This window comes from Ursus arctos, unplaced genomic scaffold (assembly GCF_023065955.2).
Source record: "Ursus arctos isolate Adak ecotype North America unplaced genomic scaffold, UrsArc2.0 scaffold_12, whole genome shotgun sequence".
Classification (NCBI taxonomy): Eukaryota; Metazoa; Chordata; class Mammalia; order Carnivora; family Ursidae; genus Ursus; species Ursus arctos.
Genome location: NW_026622786.1, coordinates 54,959,200 through 54,973,680, shown reverse-complemented (window position 1 = coordinate 54,973,680; position 14,481 = coordinate 54,959,200). Strand labels below are relative to the sequence as shown.

Genomic DNA, 14,481 nt, shown 5'->3' with positions numbered 1-14,481 from the left:
TGTAAAAAAAAAAAAAAAAACTAAACTAAACTAAGAAAACACACAAAAAAAAATTCAGAGGAAAAAGGGAACACACAAAATCCCACCCCATGGAGAGAAGCAAAATTAACGGTTTCAGGGCCTATCCATCTACACTTGTGTCTATGTAAAAATACACTTGATGAATGATCTTTTTAAAACAAAGTGTGCTGGGGCACCTAGGTGGCTCAGTCGGTTAAACGTATGCCTCCAGCTCAGGACATGATCCCAGGGTCCTGGGATCGAGCCCTGCATTGGGGTTCCTGCTCCGTAGGGAGCCTGCTTCTCCCTCTCCCTCTGCCTGCTGCTCCCCCTGCTTGTATTCTCTCTGTCAAATAAATAAAACCTTTAAAAATAAATAAATAAATAAATAAAACAAAGTGTGCCACCATATATTTAGTAGTCTGCTTTCTCAACTTATTATTTTATGGATATATTTCCCCTGTCATAAATATTAATCAAACCATGATTTTTTAATGCTGGCATAGTAATTTTCATTATATGAATATGCCAAAATGTATTTTTGAACTGTACGCTTAAATTGAGATGTCTAATTTCACTTCCAAGGACAGTGATTTACATACAGCAAACATTTAGTAAACATCTGCTGAAGGAAATTATATGTAACATTAGGTTAACTAAAACTCTAGAGCAGTAGTTCTCAACAAAGGACAATTTTGCCCCCAAGGGGACATTTGGCCATGTCTGGAGACATTTTAAATTATCATTACTGCAGGAGTATTACTGGTATTTAGTGAGACAGGCCAGGGCTGTGGCTAAACATTCTGCACTGTATAGGAGAGTCCCTGACAGCTAAGAATTATCCAGACGAAAATGTCAATAGTGCCAAGGTTATAAAAACCCTGTTCTACACCGCTCATTTTTTAATCCTAAGAGTATTATCAAAGTCCTTGCAGGAGATAACATATTCGCATTGGGTTAAGAGTTTAATGAAGGGTGACTGACAAAGATTTGGACAAGATTTAGGAAGAACTACAGAGAGTACAATTCTCTGGGAACAACAATAGCAGGGAGTCGTTACCAATCCTTGACCTAAAGAGACCTTGGAAGCGGTAAATCAAAATTTAGAAAGAAAAGATACATAAGGGCCTTTCACAGAAACAGTGGCCTTGGGCGAAGGAGGCAACCAATCAATATGACCTTGCAGGGAATGAGTCAAGAAATAAATACCCCTGAATTCACGCTTTTCCACCCTCTGACTTCCTGCTGATGCCTCTTCCGGCAGGACTCAACCCAGAAGCCAAAAGAGTAGGGATTTTGGTGATACCGTCTACACAGCTCAACCTCTACAAAGCCTACTACTCCGCAACCTCTCTAACACCTGTTACCGTCACTCCCTCGGACTTTGTGACTCCAGTGGGTGGGTGGTATCACACTGGACTTTTAATATGCATCTCTTCGTTTATTTATGACCACACAGGTATCCTCTTTTGGACCATTTTTCTATTTCTTATTTAACATTTTCCTCAATTTATACTTCTTTATGAATTCTGTATATGGACACTTTGTCAAATGAATGTATTGAAAATATCTTCTCCCTCTGTTTGACAGAGAAAGAAAGAGAAACAGAGAGAAACAGATATCCAACTGTCCTGCCAATTTATTGAAAAGATTACCTTTCCGCACTGTCTATACATTTGTTTCCCTTTATCTGTGAAAAATGTTCCAAGACCCCCCATGGATGCCTGAAACCTTGTGGATAGTACGGAAACCTAGATATACTATGTTTTTCCCAATACATACACAATCTGTGAGAAGGTTTAATTTATACTTTAGGCACAGTAAAAGATTAACAATAACTAATAACAAAATAGAACAACTACAACAACATACTGTAATAAAAGATATGTGAATGTCGTCATCTCTCTCTCTCAAATGTCTTATTGTACTATACTCATCCTCCTTTTCTTTATGATGATATGAGAGGATAAAATGCCTATGTATGAAATAAAGCGAGGGGAATGACATAGGCTTCCACATTGGGTTAGGCTACTATTGACCTTCTGACAATACATCAGAAGGATCATCACCTGCTTCTGGACAGCAACTGACCACTGGCAACTGGATCCATGGATAAGACAGGGACTAGTGCCGTACCACTTTAATAGTAAAGCAAAAATCCATAAACATATAGGTCTATTTCTAGCTCTGTTCCATTGGACAGTTTATCTAATTACGTGTCCACACTATACTGTCTTAATTACGTAGCTTCATATTAAATCTTGACACCTCGTTTATTTCGTAAAGTGCTTCAAAACTGCCCTGCCTCTTTTCGCATTTTCGTATAAATTTTAAATTCAGATAAAAATAAGCAAAAATGGATCAAAGGCAAGAGAAATGTTCATTACTTATTCAGAAAATAACCTACTTTGTAATTTAGCACCATAAAATTCATGTATAATAACTTTCTCTATGATGTTCTTGGACAATATTTAAAGATCCTTGTTGTTAGTATGATGAACAAAGGTAGGAAATTCTGAGGAAAAAAACAGTGTGTTTCACATTAAGAAAGGCCCCTCTGGGGGCACCTGGGTGGCTCAGCCATTAAGCATCTGCCTTCAGCTCAGGGGGTGCTCCCAGCATTCTGGGATCGAGCCCCGCATCAGGCTCCTCCACTGGGAGCCTGCTTCTTCCTCTCCCACTCCCGCTGCTCATGTTCCCTCTCTCGCTGGCTGTCTCTCTGTCAAATAAATAAATAAAATCTTAAAAAAAAAAAAAAAAATGCTCCTCCAAGAATTTTTTAAATGAGATACATAATTTGATTTTTTTTTTTTTAATGTTTCAAAGGCTCTTCCATTATATAAAGGGACTGTCATAGTGGTTGTTTTATTCTTTTTTATCTTTTCTCTTTTTTCAATGTATACCCCTCATACATTCAGTATATAATTTGAGTCAGAAAATTTTAAAAAAGCATACCATATTACTCCCATGCAACCAAATATGTGCATGCTTGAGTTCGTCAAGAAATACTATCTGAGGGATGCCTGGATGACTCCGTCGGTTGGGCGTCTGCCTTTGGCTCAGGTCACGATCTCAGCATCCTGGGATCGAGTCCCGTATTGGGCTCCCTGCTCAGGTGGGAGTCTGCTTCTCCCTCCCTCTGCTTTTGTGAGTTCATGCTCTCTCTCTATCCTCTCTTTCCCTCTCAAATAAATAAATAAAATCTTTTAAAAAAATAAATACTATTTGAGCATTAGATACACAGTGGCTACTAAACTGCAAAAAGATTGTTTTTTTTCACTATAAGTGCTCATTTATTTGAAATGTTGAGAATTCTAAAACATCCAAAAACAGGCAATTTTTAATCACTCAGAGGCCTACGAAAACACACAACTAACAAAATACTGGTTTATTTCTTTTATGCTTTTTTCTTTTTTTTTAGTGGGGTGTATTTTTTTTTTTAATTCCCCCTGCGAGGGTGCAGTGTCCTGGAAGCACTACAATACCCGGTCGATGTGTGGAGTGGAGGGAGCAAGCTCCTATTCCACCTCCTAGTTCCAAAAATCCATTTAAAATACTGTCCTTGGCTAGAGGATGCATCAGATATTAAACTGATAAGAACAGATTTTAGTGGGGTGTATTTTAACACATTTGCTTTCATACAATTTTCATAATACAGTTTTGAACATTTTATCAACATTTACTAACCCTCTTATGACTTATAGTAAATTCTGTCTGATAATAATATCACTACAAATCTGGAACCACACTGTTAGTTGGAGTTTTCTGAACCACACAGATAGTACATAAGCTTATGGTTATGAACTCAAGAGGAGTTACTGTTTTGGGTTTTTCTCCCTGTTTCATATATAAATTTCTCCCCGTTAGGACCAAAGCTATAACAGGTAAATATCTCTACTACCTAGAATACTATTCCTATAAAATCTTGTGTACTTACACAAGAATCTGTTTCCACCCTGTCTGAGTGCAAGCTCTTTCTCTTGTAGAGTCCATTAAAACAGCGTTGGGCAACAGCCCCAGTGTAAAAATTCGCTACAGAATGCTTACCCCTGTGGAAAGATTTCTTAGCATTTCAAGGCTCCCAAAAAATTCTTAGTTTTGTAACAGCTAACCATGCCTGGGTAGGGTTTCCCTGAATGTCTAGACCACTTTATTGCTGACTCACAGTCTTCTTAATATTAGAAACAAGCAGGATAAAGGAAGGTTATTCTTGGAAAACAAAATGTAAGAAAACTTATTTTCAAAAAGGTATCAGTTTTTGAAATTGATGACTAAAATAAAACTATCATTTCTGACCCTTTCTGAAATCACAATGTGACTAAGTTCTTCCTTACCTTAAACCTAGATTTTTCTTATGATAGAGAAATCATATATATTTTTTTTCTTGGTTCCGAATTTTTTTTTAAGATTTTATTTATTTATTTGACACAGAGAGAGAGCTAGCAAGAGAGAGAGAGCACAAGCAGGAAGAGCAGCAGGCAGAGGCAGAGGGAGAAGCAGGCTCCCCACTGAGCAAGGAGCCCGATGTATGGCTCAGTCCCAGAACCCTGGGATCATGACCTGAGCCAAAGGCAGACACTTAACCAACTGAGCCATCAGGCGTCCCTTGGTTCAGAATTTTTAACAAGAGTTGACCAAACTAAAACTGAAGAACTCAAAATGATGTGAAAAACCATTCTATATTTTATTTAAGGGAGAAACAATAAATTTAAAACTTTATTAGTCAGTAATGTAAGTATAAAACCATAATGAGGGGGCGCCTGGGTGGCACAGCGGTTAGGCGTCTGCCTTCGGCTCAGGGCGTGATCCCAGAGTTATGGGATCGAGCCCCACATCAGGCTCCTCCGCTGTGAGCCTGCTTCTTCCTCTCCCACTCCCCCTGCTTGTGTTCCCTCTCTCGCTGGCTGTCTCTATCTCTGTCAAATAAATAAATAAAATCTTTAAAAAAAAAAAACCATAATGAGATGTCTCACATCTACTATCATCAAAAAAAAATAGATAATAAAAAGTGTTGGCAAGAATGTAGACAAGTTAGAAGCCCTGTACTTGCTAGTGGGAATGTAAAATTGTGCAGCTGCTTTGTACAACAGCCTGGCAATTCCACAATTTAAACACAGAATTACCAAATCAACTACAATTCTACACGTAGGTCTATACCCAAGAGAAATGAAAACATATGCTTATAAGTACATGTCCAAGCAAAATGATTCATAACAGCTATAACAGTAGAAACAACTGTTTCCACTTAATCAACTGAATCAATTGATGAATGGATAAACAAAATACTGTGTATCCATCCCATGAAATATCACTCACCCATAAAAAGAAATCAAGTACTGATAATGCTACAACATAGATACACCTTGAAAACATTATACTAAATGAAAGAAGCCAAACAAAAAGAAACACATACTGTATTATTCCATTATTGGGAAATGATCAAAATAAACAATCTATATAGACAGAAAATAGATCATTGGTTGCCGAAGGCTGGAAGAATTGGGGGGAAAAGTGAAACGTAATGGATATGGGATTTCTTTTTGGGATGATGAAAATGTTCTAAAATCTAAAATGTTGATATTGCACAAATCTGTGAATATACTAAAACCCACTGAATTGAACACTGGGTGAACTAGGTGAATCCACTGGTAAACTATACTGGGTATACTTTGGGTGAACTGCATAATATGTGATTATATTTCAATAAGGCTATTATTTTTTAAAAAGTGGAAACAACACATGCTCATCAACTGATAAATGGATAAACAAAATGTGCTGTATTCACGGTTCAATATTAATATAAAAGAATATAAAAGAAGGACGTATGGATATATGCTACAACATAAACCTTGAAAACATTATGCTACGTGAAAGAAGCCAGACACAAAAGACCACATATTAAATAATTCCATTTCATGAATTATACAGAATACAGAATAGGCCAACTTAAAGAAACCTAAAGCAAATTAGTGGTTGTCAGGGGCTGAGAGAATAGGGAGTGACTACTAAGGGTACTTTTATGAACTGAATTGTGTACCCTGAAAATTTATGTTGCAGCCCTACTCCCCAATATAACTACATTTAGAGATAGAGTCTTTAAGTAGATAACCAAGGTTAAATGAGACCATAAGGCTGAGATCCTAAGCCAAAAAGACTAGTGTCTTTAGAAAAAGAGAAAAAGACCCCAGAGACCTCTCTCTCTTCATGCAGGAACAAAGGAAAGGCTATGTGAGGGTACAACAGGAAGGTGGCCATCTGCAAGCCAGGAAAAGAGGCCCCATCAGAAACCAATCCTACCAACACCTTGATCCTCAACTTCCAGTCTCCAGAACTGAAAGAAAATAAATTTGTGTTGTTTAAGCCACCCAGACTGTTATGGCAGTCTGAGCAGACTAATACAAGTATGGAGTTTCTATGGGTGATGAATATGTTCCAGAATTAGTCACAGTAATAGCTGAACAACTCTGAGTATACGAAAAACCACTGACTTTAGCCTTCCGGGGAATAGGTGGAGTAAGAAGACCCTAAGCTTCGCCTCTTCTCACAGATACAACTAGATAATACTCACATAGGTGTAAATAAACCAGAAGACAACCCAAAGACCAGCAGAACAGACTCTCTACAGCTAAACATAGAGAAGAGGCCACATAAAGAAAGTAGGAAGGGCAGAGACAAGGTCAGGAGCTAAATGGACCTGCAGGAGGGAGGAAAACAATAGGTATAGAAAGGGGGAAGAAAACATACCGTCAGAACAGGCACCCCAGGCACAGGGAACCTGCAGGGGTAAGACGAATCCCCATAACACATTTGACTTTGAAAATCTGAGGAGCCAAATTTCACCAGTTCTTACCATCTGTGGGGCTTAACACCTGGAACTTTAAAAATCAGCAGCTAAGTCTTTGGGAGGGCCAGGAAGGTGAAAGGAAACTGAGTCCCCACCCTTAATGAGATAGCACAACAAATAGTCCCTCAGACTTATTTTTAAGATTTATTTATTTACTTATTTATTTGAGAGAGAGAGAGAGAAAGCATGTGTGCATGGGGGGGAAGGGGGCAGAGGGAAAGAGAGAGAAAAACTCAAGCAGATTCCACCCTGAGTGTGGAGTCCAACTTGCAGCTGGATCCCATGACCCTGAGATCATGACCTGAGCTGAAACCAAGAGTCGGTTGCTTAACTGACTGCTCCACCCAGGCGCCCCAGCCCCTCAGATTTCATAGCATAGATGTAACAGCTTGAAAAGTGTCTGATGTATGGGGCGCCTGGGTGGCTCAGTTGACTAAATGTCTGCCTTCGACTCAGGTCATGATCCCAATGTTCTGGGATCTAGCCCCACACTGGGCTCCCTGCTTGGCAGGTAGTCTGCTTCTCCCTCTCCTTCTGCCCCTCCCTCCAGCTCATGTTCTCTCGAGATCTCTCTCAAATAAATAAAATCTTTAGAAATAAATTCAAAAATAGCCTTTAAAAAAAAGGAAAAAATTCTGGTGTTTACTAATCTCAGAGCATGTGCAGGAGGTACAGGGACCACTGGAAGACCTCTTCAGGAACAAAGAAGCTGGTGGGTGCCATTTCCCTCTGCAACCCCCCAGCCTAGATAACTGCAGGAAACAGAACAGTGCCAACTCTCCACCTAACTTGCTAACAGCACACCGTGCCTCTTCATTCTCCTGCAGATCTGCCCCCTGCAATATGCCCTTGGCCAGACCCATCCAAAGCAATGCCACAAGCCTGGCAGTGTGCAAGCAGTCCCAATAGGGGCCAGCACCACTCCAAAGTAACTCCTACCCTGGGGAAAGGAAAGATAACCACACATACCAATACCCTATGGCCCCAGTAGTGGGCTGGGGGCAGACAGCTGGTCTGACTGCAGGCCTCATCCACCAATGAAAGCTTCTCAGGAGACAAAACAGGGAAAGTGCCCCACAGTTCGGTGCTACATCTCTGGCAAACACCTGGTCTTACTCAACTTAAGCCCAAGGCAGCCCCAGACCAGCCCACTAACAACACAGGGACCACACTCTGCCCACAGCAGGCAAAGAGAGCCACTGCAGATAACTGGACTGAAGGCAAAAGCAGTTCAACCACGATAGCAGGATGCAAGCATCACACACAGGAGAACCCCTGAATCACTGGGTTCTGGTGAACAGGGTAGAACGCACTGTAGGGCACTACAGGACCTCTTCTTCATAAGGCCACTACTTTCAAAAGCAGGAGATGTAGCTTACTTTCCTAACACAGAGACACAGATACAGAGAGTTAGACAAAATGAAAAGACAGAGGAATATGTCCCAAATGAAAAAAAAAGGACAAAACCGCAGCAAGAGAACTAAACAAAAGTGAGATAAGTAATATGCCCAACAGAGAATTTAAACTAATGGTCATAAAGATACTCATGGGACTTGAGAAAAGAGGGGAGGACCTCAGTGAGACACTCAACAAAGAAACAGAAAACATAAAAAAGAACCAATCAGAGACTAAGAACTCAGTAACTGAAATTAAAAACACACTAGATGGGATAAACGGTAGACCAGAGGAAGCAGAAGAAGGGATCAGCGACCTGGAGGACAGAGTGATGGAAAAGCAATCAAGCTGAATAAAAGATTGGAAAAAAATTAATGAAAAATGAAAAGAGACTTACAGAACTCAGTGACACCATCAAGAGTAATAACATTCGCATCATAGGGATCTCAGAAGGAGAAGAGAGAGGAAAGGGGGCAGAAAATTTATTTGAAGAATTAATAGCTGAAACCTTCCCAAATCTGGGGAAGGAAACAGAAATCTAAATCGAGGAGGCACAGAGAGGCCCCAAGAAAATCAACCCCAGGAGGTCCAAACCAAGACACATAGTAATTAAAATGGAAAAGGTAGTGACAGAGAATTTTAAAAGCAGCAAGAGAAAAAAAAAAACAGTTACATACAAGGAAAACCCAAAAGGCTACCAGCTGACTTTTTAGCAGAAACTTTGCAGGTCAGAAGAGAGTAGCACTTAGAAGTGCTGAAAGAAAAATACCTGCAGCCAAGAATAGTTTATCCAGCAAGGCTATCATACAGAATACAATGAGAGTAAAGAGGTTCCTGACAAACAAAAGTTAGAATTCATGACCACTAAACTAGCTCTACAAGAAATGTTAAGAGTGATTCTTTGAGTGGAAAGGAAAGACCATAAGCAGGAGTAAGAAAAATAGGAAGCACAAGAGCAGTAAAATTAAGTATATCTGTAAAAGTCAGTCAAGGGACTCACAAAATAAAAGGATATAAAGTATGACACCATATACCTAAAATGTGGGGGCGGGGGGGGGGGGTACAAACTTAAGCAACCACCAACTTAACATGGACTGTTTATGCATAACATGTTATACTCAAACTTAACTGTAACCACAAATTAAAAACCAGTAATAGATATGCAATAAATAAACAGAAAGGAATCCAAGTATATCACTAAAGAAAGCCAGAAGATCATGAGAGAAGTGAGTAAGAGGTGAGCTTGGGTGGCTCAGCTGGTTATGCAACCAACTCATGATTTTGGCTCAGGTCATGACCTCAGGGTCATGAGACCGAGCCCCTCATCAGGCTCTGCGCTCAGCGTGGAGTCTGCTTGAGATTCTCTCTCTCTCTCTCTCTCTCTCTCCCCCTCTGCCCCTCCCCCCACTCATGCATGCTGTCTCTCTCAAATAAATAAATAAATCTTTAACCCAAAAAAAGAAGTGAGCAAGAGTAGAAAGGAACAGAGAAAATATAATGCTAAGTGAAATAACTCAATCAGTAAAAGACAAAAACCGAATGATTTTAATCATATGTGGAATTTAAAAAACAAAACAAATGAACAACAACAAAAAAAGAGACAAACCAAAAAACAGACTTAGCTGTAGAGAACAAACTGATGGTTACCAAAGGGGAGGTGGGTTGGCAGATGGCTGAAATAGGTGAAGGGGATTAAGAGTACACTTATCATGATAAGCACTGACTAATACACAGAATTATTGAATCACTATACTGTACACCTGAAAATAATACAATGCCATTTGTTAACTATATTAGAATTAAAATTTTAAAAACAAATAAGTAAACCACTGACTTTTAAAAGGGTGAATTTTTTTAATTAACATATAATGTATTGTTTCAGGGGTACAGGTCTATGATTTATCAGTCTTACACAATGCACAGCACTTCCCACAACACACACCCTCCCCAATGTTAAAAGGGTGAATTTTATATGTAAATTATATCATAATAAAACTGTTTAAAAAAACAAAAGATCATAAGAGCTGATATTAGCTGTCTTGATATTCAAAAGACTCAATGCACTAAAGCACTAATAGGTGTCTAGATAAATCTAACTAAATATAGAATGCCTTAACTTTCAAAGGAAAGCTGTCCAAGTTATCCAGATGTAGAAGTGGTCTATCCCCATGAGCTGCTGCTTTTAGAAAGTTCTATGAATTGAAACTTCCTTTTTCTTAAGTCAGAACTAACAATTAACTATAATATTAACATGATATAATGAAAAGAACATAGAGGTTTTTTCAGTTACTGGGTGCAAAACAATGAGCATGCCCGTTAATCCCTGCTAACGCTTTTGAATCCTGGTTTCCTCATTTGTAAAATGAAGAAAATAATACCTACCTTATACAATTACACTGAAGACAGGGTGTATTAAAATAAGAGAAAGTATTTTGTGAAGCAGAATATAAATTCAAGATAAATCACTTTGATGATGTTAGATCAGAATAACTTTTTTACATAAAGAAATATATACTTACAAAAAAAAAAAAAACCCACAAAGCCTACTATGTACTCTTTAAGGGAAAAGCTACTCTGCCTTTATATTCCCCAAGCCAAGTACAGCATGTGGTAAACACAAGATATTTAGGAAATGCTTTTCAAGTTTTAAGACTAATTATATTATATATAGCTGTGACAAAGAGTCATCTCCACCTGTGAGCCAAAAATGCTCTTTAGCTCAGCTTCATACATCAGTTTTAATGCTTAGTAGCATTTAAAATCATGTATAGAAGAATAATACTTCTCAAATGAACACAGATACAAGCATAAAATTTACTAGGATTTTGTTATACTAATACTCAAAATGTTATTTGAAAAATAAAAGTTATACAGTAAACAAAATAAATACTCACTTGAGTGATAAACATTTTACAAGAAGTCTTTGACCAAAGTGCTCTTTGGGCACATCAGGAACACTAAGTCGTTCTATTGGCTCTTCCTGCAAATTGACAAGCAACATTAAAATGAACATTCTTACCATGTTTTAACTCTTTATAATTTTTTAAGAACTTATTTTATTAATCTAATGCTTTGAATCTTCACATCTGAGTACAGAAACAAGGACCGATTTACCCTCAAACAGAAGTCAGTATTAGATCCTAAGTGTGCTCAATTCACAGAAGTTACATTTAGGTTATAGATTAAGTATAATGTATTCACTCAAGTAAAAAGTATATTTCATTTACTAAAAACTATACCTATGTTTCAGTTAAGTTTTATTCCCTATGTTATTATAATACTATATGTAATACTCCCAAAATACTATTTTAATAATCATCTGCTTCTTCATATCCAAGTATCTATACCTCATCTGGTGACGGGTGTAGAGCAAAGAGCTCCTTGTGGCGGTTCGATTTCCTTTGGTCATCATTCTGACGGTCTATTTCTTCATTGGGAGTTCGATCAAGTAAATTGGGAAGCAAAGCATCAGGAAGCGAATTTTTCAAGTCAAAAATACTGCAGGCCCAGCTACCCCTTGGAGTATCATCTATTGACATTGAACGTCTTTTAAGATCATCCTGTCGTGCAAAACATTAAATATAAACATTTTAATAAAGAAATAAAAAATAAACTACTTTAAAATAATTTCTTTAGTCATTTAAAAATAAAAGTATTACTTGTTCATCCTGGTAGTTGTTACCATCTGGAGCTTCATCGGATTCAAAGACCTGTTTTGGCAAACCTTTTTGCCTTTCTTTCTGTTTATCTAATGTATTAGGATTAAATCCTGTTCCCAGTTTATGATATCTATTCAAAATAAAATAGTTAAATAAATGTCAGCTTTTGGAAATTTTTCATTTCATCATTATGTAACAAGCCAACTGTTCTCGGTATTATTTCTTTACATTAATAAGGATACATTCCAGCAGTTCTGATTGTGTTAAACATTTAACCAGAAGTTTAAGAAGACTTCTGTTCAAAGTTCCTTTACTCCAACTAGAGAGCAGATTAGGAGATTCCAGAAGTAAGTCACATTCTCCTTCTTTCCATGACAACCACGTATCTATAACTTAAGTTGTACTTTCAATTCAGATAATTTTTTTCTTTTCAGTAAAAAGAAAGGATGGGAAGCCAGGCTAAAGAATAAAATGAGAGAGTAGAAATATACCACATTCATAACAATCTAAATTTTTAAAAGGCAGAAAAATACAAAGCATTGAATCTTAAAATTTCAAATAGCCAAAGAAAGTTCCTATATGTCATTATGTATAAGAGATCTTAAACAAGCTAAAGCTGCAGACTTTTAAAAAGAAAAACAGCAAGATCTACACCATTGTATACATATATTAGTTAACATATATTGCTACATAATATATATATTAGACTTAGAATAACTCTTAAATTAATGTAACCTTCTTTCCTAAAAATCTAATATCCAAGAGCATTAAACAGACACTAATATCAAAGAGCAATTACTGCTCCACACCTCATATAGTCCAGCTGGGGAAAATTTTAATTGGAGCAAAAACAATTGTGATTACCAGAGGATAATATGGTTCTTGCCACCAGGGAATTTATGAAATAGTAAAGAATCACACTTGATATGAATCATTCATATTGTGTCTTGTAGCTAAAGATATTAAAATAGCAGCTACATAATGTTCACATCCCAGTGTAATCACAAAATAAAACATTTTTCTCTGAAAGAACTAAAATAAAGATACTAAATATAGTAACATGAAAGGTTTTATTCAAAAGTTTTAATCTTTCGTGAAATGTTTTAAGTTCCTTAATTTGTAAAGTTGCATGTCTAAGCTGCTCTAATAAACCAGAAATGTGTTGCATTCTGCCTCCTTTATGTCCTAAAATACTGACTATAAAATTCACAAAAGCTTAGAAAAATGACATGATTCATGATCAGTACTCTTCTAAATCATCACTCTGACCTCTAGTTGCTTGCTGTAAGGCTCTCTATGATTATCCATCCAACCCGGCACACACACCACCATTGGTAGGACCTCATATCTCGGCATTCTGTCCCTCATTTATTCTAGTCCAGCCACACTGACTTCTTTGCTATTCCTTGAACATTCCTGGCACGCTTCCTGTATGAAGCCTCTGCATGTGCTATTCTTCCTTCTGCTTAATACTATCTTCCCCCAGATTTCCAGAGGGCTCACTTCCTTAATTCCTTTAGGTCTTTGCTCAAATTCGCCTTACCTGTAAGGTCTCTTCTGATTAGTTTACAAAGCAGCTCTTCTTGGCTCTCCCTATCCTCTTCACCCTACTTTTTTTCCTCCATAAGAGTTACCTCCACCACATCTATTAATATTTATCTGTGTTTGTTTATTGTCTATTGCCCTCAGCCCCAACTAGAAAGTAAGTTCCACGAGGGAAGGGAATTAATTTTGGTGACTGCCGTATCATCACTGCTTAGCATAGTGCCTGGCACATACCAGACTCTCAGCAAGTATTTGCTGAATGAATAAATAAAGGAAGTACTTTCTGTCCTTTCATCCTTCTGTGCTGAATTATAGACGAATGGTGTGGTTTCATCTTATGGCATACTATTCCGCTCCTCAGTCACGTCCATTCCGCCATTAAGCCCATCTGCTGAGTTTTTAATATTTTTTCACTGAATAAAATATTAATTTCCAAAGATAACTAGTTGATTTTCATATGTCTACCATATCCTTTCATCTCTCCTTGAAGATAATAATTATACTTATGGGTCTTGATCTGTGTTCTATTAACTACTGCCAATTTTAAATTGTTCTGTTATTTGTAGATTGATAATTCTCTTTGAAGCATGCTGGTTTTCATCAAATAGTTGGCAATTCTGGGCTTTGTGCTCATTTTTAAATCTGGGACCCCATATCCGCCTGAAAACACTGTATCTGTGCAGCTCAGCCCATATCCTGTGGTTGTGGAGAACAGGCAATCATGCTGTCAGGCAGAATCTGCCAGTATCTACTCTTCAGGGTATGAGGGGCTCCTTCTTCACTCCAATGCATGCCCACCCTGAACACTATATTATCAGCTCAAGCCCCTAAAACCACTACTCCAAAAAAAGACACCAATATCTCTGCAGCCAGTCCTGTGCAAACATGGTACAGGGGTCAAAGTAACCAAATGTTCAACAGTTACCCCAGGTCCCCCTTCCATTGCCTGAGTTCACTACTTTGGAGTTTACAACCCTACTGAGGTTTTTACATATATCGTCTCCTCAGGTTATTCTGTACTCCGGTTTTCTCTTATGT

General features: G+C 37.8%; 1 protein-coding gene and 1 non-coding gene across 6 annotated transcripts in view; both read right to left on the bottom strand.

Annotated features, from left to right (window-relative positions):
* The window catches only part of DOCK7 (dedicator of cytokinesis 7), a 202,493-nt gene that overhangs the window by 153,036 nt on the left and 34,976 nt on the right, over positions 1 to 14,481 (bottom strand). For all 5 annotated transcript variants that reach the window (XM_026497942.4, XM_026497941.4, XM_044383796.3 and 2 more), the window contains exons 5-7: positions 11,899 to 12,028; positions 11,587 to 11,799; positions 11,134 to 11,219 (exon numbers count right to left, since the gene is read on the bottom strand). In XM_026497942.4, the coding sequence (XP_026353727.2) occupies positions 11,134 to 11,219; positions 11,587 to 11,799; positions 11,899 to 12,028 (429 nt within the window). The remainder of the gene's footprint in view (positions 1 to 11,133; positions 11,220 to 11,586; positions 11,800 to 11,898; positions 12,029 to 14,481) is intronic.
* On the bottom strand, positions 3,453 to 3,645 carry LOC113254834 (U2 spliceosomal RNA). The gene has a single exon (XR_003315960.1). It is a non-coding gene; the product is annotated as a U2 spliceosomal RNA (small nuclear RNA).